This window comes from Asparagus officinalis, chromosome 7 (genome assembly GCF_001876935.1).
Source record: "Asparagus officinalis chromosome 7, Aspof.V1, whole genome shotgun sequence".
In the NCBI taxonomy this organism is placed as follows: domain Eukaryota; kingdom Viridiplantae; phylum Streptophyta; class Magnoliopsida; order Asparagales; family Asparagaceae; genus Asparagus; species Asparagus officinalis.
Genome location: NC_033800.1, coordinates 50,069,902 through 50,078,372, shown reverse-complemented (window position 1 = coordinate 50,078,372; position 8,471 = coordinate 50,069,902). Strand labels below are relative to the sequence as shown.

Below are 8,471 nucleotides of genomic sequence, written 5' to 3'. Positions count from 1 at the left end.
TAAAGAAGTTCGAAACGCAACAGGTGAAATCGCCGAAACAAAGTACAAAAGGAAATCGCATGTCCGACGGTACATCACAAAATGGATGAAACCAAAAACCAAAAACGTAAACTCACGCGGAAATCTTTTAAGGCATATATAGTACTTCCGTGATAATATATTGAAGCTATAAAATAACAAAGATGCAGAAGCACCCTACCACATCATCTACCGCATAAAACAACTAAGAATTATAACATGTTACATTCAGCAAAACAGTGTACATGGAACCTTTCCCTTCCTCTTTCAAGCCAGATTGAAAAAAACAGTGTTATAAATTAAATTGTACTCAGCTTTCTTAACAGATGCCAAAGCCATAGGCTGAACAAACTCAGAAAAGTTATGTACATCAATGAAGAAAATAGTATACAAAAGCAACAAGCAACCAATGCAAGCAGCTACTGCCAGCGTGCCAATCCGTGATTGTGATACCCATTCTCCCTAATCTTTATTCAGATGGCTTGGCATCTTAAATTTCCTTGACGTTTGGCTGCTTTAAAAAGAAAATTAAAACGTCAGGCAAAAGTTACACAAGAATGAAGTAGTGATTTCTGAAGATAAGCAAAACAAAATCATAAGTTACTAAGGAGGCACCTTAGGTTCAATCTAAGTATGCTCCTCTTGATGAATGGATTGAATTTATTCCAATGGATGATCTACTCCATTTATCATGATTTAAATCTCTCAAAACATCTATAAAGCAAAAATTCAAGATTTTTTTTTATACTCCTAACATATTTTTCATTCTCTTTAGTTGTATTATATCGTATAACTATTAATTTTACAATCACTTGATGCCTGAGTAACTATAACCCAACATGCCTAATTTTTTTGTTTATATACAATCCAAAACATATAGATCGAAATGAATGGATTGGATCAAGTAAATTGATTGCATATAATGTGCATCCTTAGATTGAATCTAAAGATGCGTACTTAGTTCGCATTTCCCTATTAATAATAGGTATTACGAATGGATTGTTCAGCTACATGGCAAAATTATCTCATACTATTAGTGTTAAAATCTTTAGCTTGTTTAGCCATCAATCAAGTTGCTCTTTTATATGAGAAATTGAAAATAATGTCTCTTAATAATAATCATTATTATCAAAGAATAATATTTTCTTCAGTTTTCTAATTGTATTGACTAATTTCTGTAATAATTAAGTGAAAATAATTACTTAAAATCTTATCTATCAAAATGTTGAGCTAAAACGAGTAATAACTAGGCTATGGCTCATTTACACTTTTCAAGGTTTAATGAGATGAACTCAAATGTTCTAACTTCAAAATTAGCAGAACATAAAGGGGTCGAACAAGAACTAGCCCTATATGATTTTGAGCCAAGTTCAACAAGCTTGCCTTATATGATATGGGGGGGACTTTTTATAAACACGCATGATTAAATGCTACATTTAAGTATAATTTCCACTAAATACTTCTTTTTCAAATTATTCTAGCATTATTTAGGACAGAATCAAGAAAACTCTTGCCAAAATATCAGCTTTACCATCATCACTATTACTTCAATTGATCATTTCTGACATGTGGGATGTTTTTGCATGCGAAATATAAAGTTCTCTTTTATCTTATATGAAAGATCACAGCATAATCTGAAGAAATAAGACACACCTTTGCCTTCACTCACAAGCAATTTTGGTGTCAAAAGAACTGAGGCAGATTGCAAATGCCTGGAAAGCTGATATGGGATAGCAAAAGTCCATTGTAAACAAGTCCTTCCCAACCTTTCCAAACTGAAGAATAACCTTATCATGCTCCTGCCCAGTTGTTCCATTTTCTTCTGAAGCCACCAGCTGGAAATTCTTCACTGACGCAACTGTTACTCTTCCCCTAAAATTCAAACACCAGCACTGTAGCTGCTCATGCCATCTTGGAGCCTTGTTCTTCAACACTAATTTTTCTTCTTTGTGCCCAGCGAGAGCACCCGACATGCTTTCCATGCGAGATGACTTAGATCTGAAGAACGGCATTGATGAAAAGGAATCAAGGCTGTTGATAAGGAACTCAGCTTGGGTAGGTGCTGTCCCTCCAGGTTCAATTGCGGAGGCCGGGATAGAGTCCATAACACACTGCATTCTCCTAGGACCCCTGATAATCACATATGATAGTTTAAGAACAAGATCAATCATAATAATCAATTTTATAACCTACATAATACAAGTTGGTGCATAGTTTCATGCTTCAACATGTTCGGTTAACATGGTGGTACGGTGCAGTTCTGTATCCATTCTCACAATCCATAAGAACTGCTGTATCTGGGAAAATTGACTTTAATATCAGTAACACTTCTCATCAGACCATACTAAGCAACAAAAGTATTTAACCTGTGAAACCAAGCTTGTGGAGACTTTTCAATTCACAGATAGCCTTTCTGGGATGACACACTTTATGAAAACTCCCCTGAATCTTGTAACCCACTGGTTGAATCATGTATCAGCGGGAGTATCAAATGCGGAAACAGGGAGAGGGCAGCTAGTGTGAAGGTTAGGTAGTTTAAACTGTATACATATAGGATATAGCCTATAAGTGATCCCTTCCAACAACCACACCACCAAGATAACCATAATTGGAAAATTGATAATAATGCAATCTGGAATAATGATATAGGTGAGCTAAAATAATTAATATGGAGCTGTCACTAGCTAGGGCTTACAAAGAAGTTTATCAGGAACCATTTAATCTTTGCTATAAGATTCACGCCAGATCTTTCTCAGTTGTCGAAGTACTGTTGTGATGTCATATGTGACTATGTAGTTACCCAAGGATCTGGATCACCACTGTCCTTTCCTAGATGAAAATCTTTTAATTTTAAAATAACATAATTTGGCTTGATCTTTAAAAACGATTCGCAATTTGGCTCAATAAGCTGGAAAGTTGTCTGACTGAGCCAAACACTAACAAATAAAACAACATTTGGTGCAGTATGTACTCCATTAAAATTAAGTGATGTTAAGAGAAACAATCTAACTTGAAAGCCACATAAATTCCATTAGGTGTTAAAACACATACCCATTAGCATGCATGGACATGCACAAACCCAAGAATGTATCAAAAGCACATACGGAAAGTGTTCAGGAAATAACCTAACTAGCCAAAGGAAAAATTATACAGATTACTTTTTATTGGTATTCAGGCTTACCATCATGCTTTTATCAACACACAACAAAGATGTAACTGAGTGCTAATACACTACTAAGAAAAGAAATGAAAATAGTAAGAGTTATGACTTCAGATGTCAAGTAGCTATGCTAAAGCTTATGTGCAGATCAGCCTAAGCAGACACAAGATTTTTATTTTTATTTTTTTAAAATTGAGATGAACCTTTATCTGCTAGATACTCAAAGATTGATGTTCCTCACCTGGCACCTAGGACATTTAACTCATAAGAAATGTGGGCAACTTGGTAGTTCCCAGCTGGAGCTCTCGGGGAGACTTGTTTGGAACTCACTAGACGAGTAGAGCGACTTTTTGTAAACATTGCCCCAGTGTGAGGAGGCTGAGCATCATAGACTGTAAACTTAGTTCCTAAAAAGTTTGACCTGTTCAATCAAAACATGTTAGAATATCATCAAAAGATTTTTCTTAAGGCAACACACAAAGTTAATTCCAGAGACGTTTTCTCCACAAAGAAATCAGTTCTTATAAATATATAACATATTGTGGAGAGTGATTACGTGGCCAGCTGGCGAAAAAATTAGTAATATACAGCTCTTTTTCGTGATAGCTGAAAATTTTATAGATCGATAAATGCAGAAAGGCCGTGTTACCATAATGTTTTAGCAGTAAAACCCTTTCTCTATTAGGTTTCACAAATTACCATGTTGTAGTTAGATTTGCAGATAACCCATTAAACAGGATCAGTCAGTTAGATTTATGGATAATCCATAACACTTACGTTAATTCTGCAAATTACCCAAAAGGGCCAAAAGTGAATTAAAGGTAGAATATATACAGAATCTAATAGGCTGAAGGTTTTGCTACAAAAACTGAAAGAGGGGATTTCTGCAATTTGTGTTATAAACTTACAAGCTTTTACTTGCTACCTACCCCACAGTTTAGAAACCAAAGGTTTATCAAAATATTAAATGTCTTCCCATCAATGTCTGAACTGTCTTTTTTATCACAAGTCACAACTATTAAAATGTCCAACAAATATGGTAGGCTTATCAAGTAAATGAACGTCTTCCTATGAATACGTGTTATTTCCTTGTTAACAAATATTCAAATGTCCAACAGGTACATTCACATTCACCATACAAATAAGAAGGGTGCTATTAACTTTCATTCCATGTATTTGCAACAAATCTTAGATTACTGGAATGCAGATACTAGGAATATAACATGCTCTCAATAAGTAAACAAGATTAACTGCATTTCATAAATCCTAAAACCTCCCATTGAAACAAGTATAGTCATACACCTAGGTATAGTCTTTATGTGTTAATTTTTATTGTTATCCACTTAGTAGTTTTTCATATTTTCCAGAGATTGAACAATTGATACCAGAGTGCGAGAATTTGAAACTCAAATAAAAATGTTTTGTCTGCTAGAAGAGAACACAAAACTTGAAGGAAACTCATGGTTTTGCTACAAATCTCAAGATTTACATGTTTATGTGATTTCAGTATATTTCACCTTCATAATTCTTACTTTTCAGAAATCTAGTAAATCCCTTTTCAGAAATCTAGTAAATCCTCTCCAACAATATGCACTCATAACCTAATACACGTCACATGACAAAAAAAAGTTTCCGTGTGCTGTGACAAATCACAATGAAAGCATATTAAAAGTATACCTTAACTTTCCAATATAGGTACCACTTCCCTTTGACATGTCATCTGCATTTAGTGAGATAAGATAGTCTGTACAAGTAGTTCTTCGGCATTTGCGAGCAGCCAGGAGAAATTTGCCATTATCAGTCAATGCTGCACCGTTACAGTAAAAGATGAAAAAAAAATTATGAGATTACCAACTTTGGTAATACGTTGAAGGCAATTATGTAGATATGGTAGAAGATTAAACAGAGGATTGGACGAAGATGAGGACTGCATTACTTATGTAATCCCATCACACCAAGTACACTATGGTGATTTACCCGCAAAGAGATATCATTATTATACCATTGAGTTGTTATATGTTGTTATGGAGGTTGAAGTAAATGAAGAAGGTTCTGAAATATATTTAGTAGAAGTTGCATGAAAAATACAAGAACATGCATCAAGAGAGGAACTCGTTTAGCAATTAATAAAAGGTAAAATATGCAACATAAGTTATAGCACATGATGACAATAGTAGTAAAAGATACCCATGTTCAAAAACAAGGTTTTATTATGCGTGCGGTCCTAGAGCAAGTAGCAATTAATCTGATTATGCGCCAATTAATCGGTTTACGTGGAATTATGAGTTTTTAAATTTTTTAACATGTATTTATTATTTTTCATACATAATTCATAATAGTAGAACATATAATTCATAATGGTAGAACATATACCAAGAAAAATGCCAATAAACATGTGACTTAATAATCAATAACTAAGTAAGCACTTAAACGCTCAATCTATTTTCTATGCATACATCACAATTAACTAGCTACTCAGATAAAAGTTACAAATTAAACATTAAAACTAAAACAAGAAGTCAGGATGAAATCCTCAATGGCAATGGAAGCTCTGGGAACTTAAGAACTGACCAAGTCCACGGCATTGGAGAGCGAGGAAGATTTGAAGAGCTAGAGTAGAACAAGAAGAGACAGCGAGATTTAGGGCAGAAGGTGTGGAATATAGATTGGAGGGCGTTTGAAGCTCAGCGGAGAAGATGGTGAAGGGGAGAACTTGCGGGTGGAGAAGGCGAGGCGACGGAAGACGTTGATTTAGGGTTTTTCTTTTTACACAGAGGGGGGGATCATGATTTAGGATATAATTTAAAAACGGGTAGGGTTTTGTTGATTAAAACGGGTTCAGGTTAAGCTTTTGGGCTCATAACCCATTAAACCTGGAAGTTAAAGTTGCCTGCATAACTGTTTCATGCGGGCGAATAGTCATCATTCGCTCAATTTTGGGGTTGTCTGCATAATTGAGTGAATCAGCCCATTTCCAAGAGGAAATGGACTGAGTCTGCATAATCGCCCGCCTATGCGGACGATTTTTCCGCTTTTTTGGACACTGAAAGATACACACTCAGATGCTAATAACAAAATGATTGTGATGATAACTGTCGAAATAAAAGCCATAATCCAATCCTGAATTTGGGACCTACCATAATCCAATCCATCAGTTTACCACCTAGCAATCAAATAGCGGTGTTATGAAGATAGTTTTACTATGACCTTTGAAAGTGCCGAGAACATATAAAATGCATTAATTATCTACTCAACCATAAAATGAAGAAAGCTGAAGAAGCAATTGAAAGGGCTATGAAATACTGAAGGCAAGAAGCCACCATGACATATCAAGGTATAAACTATTTTCCCTATAGAAGAAGATTCAGGAAGGCCGATTAACTCTTTATGGAGCAGCTGAACAGTTAGTCCTTGTTGTTTTACCATACATTATTTCCTCACACAGTCCTTTCTGTTATACCATACATGCATTGCAACAATTTAAGTTGCTATCTCGTCCTGCTTGCATGAACCTTCTTTGTTAGAGCATTTTAGAAATACAGTATCTTAACGAAAAGGTCATCTAGGTTACAACATATTCATCCTTAATTTAAAAAATTTTATAAACAATCATGTTGCCTTGCACACCTTTGTTCACCAATATCTTAACCACTACAAAATCACCACCATGTAATTCATGGATTAACTGTTTTTCCTTCACATGCCAATGTATTCATTGGATTTGTAACATCCTAAAGCACATTTGTTATTCATCAATCAGCACCAATCTGCTAGAATGCCTTTATCTGTCTTTATATTGACATGAAGGGACAAATCCTGAATGAGATACACAAAAGGGATTGACATGCAACCTCTTAAATGATCAAAACTAATGCTTAAAGAAGCCCAGCCAATGCATAATGTAGAAGTTGCACTTCCACAGCAAGCATAAAACACAGTAAGCTTAAACATAAGAGCATGATCTATCGAATGTTGTTCGACATGATTGGAGGTTAAATGAACATCTACTTTTCTATCGTTTTGTACATGATTCATTGATACTCATCCAATGTCTAAAATATCTTTCAAAGCGCATGTATCATGTCCCTATCACTCAGAGGGATTTTCCCCTTATAAAGCCCACATCATTCACTTATATTATAATCCAAGTAAACGATATTTGACCACTGTAACATGGTTTTTCTAACAACTGTGAGGAGCCTAACTTAATAACCAGAAGGAAAAAAAGAAGCAAATTGAAGAAATAACTTGATTGACACATGTAGTTTCAACTGCTCCGATAAAGTTTTCAGACAAACACTCTATCAAATCCTGGCCTGATCACCTGCGAATATAGGCTCGGAACGAATCATATGCACACATACCATATTGCATAACATGATAAATCGTATATTGAGGCTTGGGGTAATTCCACTGGAACTGCAAAATATTTAATAAGGCAATAATATAGTGTGAGGTCTGCATGGAACGAAACTAATAAATGGAAAAACCAAATCGAATTGACAAATGTACTTTCAGCTGCTCCATTAAATTCTAGGAACGAATCATATGCACATCCATTTGCACAACAAGATATTGAGGCTTGGGTTGTTCCACATAAATTGCAAGATACTTAATAAGGCAAATAATATTGAGTGAGGTCATGGGAAACTAATAAATGGAAACAAAAAAGTGTCAGTAGCATTAGGATTCTAAAAGAAGCACCCGACTCATTCAAGCCAAAGATGGTTTCTAAGAAAAGTATGTGACCAGCTGAAATATCATAGAAGATATAAATTTCTCTATACCTTTGACTTTGCTAACAGGTAGATAACCAAATAAACCCACAATTACCAAGCATATTTATAGCCTTACTAAAACAAGCACACCTTGAGTTAGACCGAGGTAAAGATGGTATGTCTGATTCGTCCTGTTCCTCTTTATGAAGCACTGAAGGGGGAAGTCTCTCGGCCCCGGCTGCAAACCGCATATAACATCAAAAAATAAATCAAGAATATCAAGCTTAAGCAAACATAGCAACACGCTTCTTTTAACTCTTTGTTTAGCTATTCTTTACAGTTGGACCTAGCTCCCTATAGCAAAAGTAACTTTTTCTTAGTCAAAGCAAGTTACAAAATGTTTCTTCACTTAAACTAAATGACCTGTAAGCTAAATGTTCCTAGTTTTCTTGTCTGTCGAATCTTGTCTGATGAACCCAATTAAATAGGAAAAGGAGGCTTCGACATAATCTCTTTTAACATATCAAATACAAGACCAAGTCACCGCCAAAACTAATTTCATCAACCCATCTAAA

General features: G+C 35.1%; 1 protein-coding gene across 1 annotated transcript in view; it reads right to left on the bottom strand.

The window, feature by feature from the left end:
• Positions 216-8,471, bottom strand: part of LOC109847646 (tubby-like F-box protein 6) — a 9,032-nt gene continuing 776 nt past the window's right edge. Inside the window, 5 exon segments of the mRNA XM_020416877.1 lie at positions 216-532; positions 1,688-2,148; positions 3,420-3,599; positions 4,856-4,985; positions 8,047-8,134. Coding sequence (XP_020272466.1) covers positions 492-532; positions 1,688-2,148; positions 3,420-3,599; positions 4,856-4,985; positions 8,047-8,134 — 900 coding nt within the window. The 3' untranslated portion in view covers positions 216-491.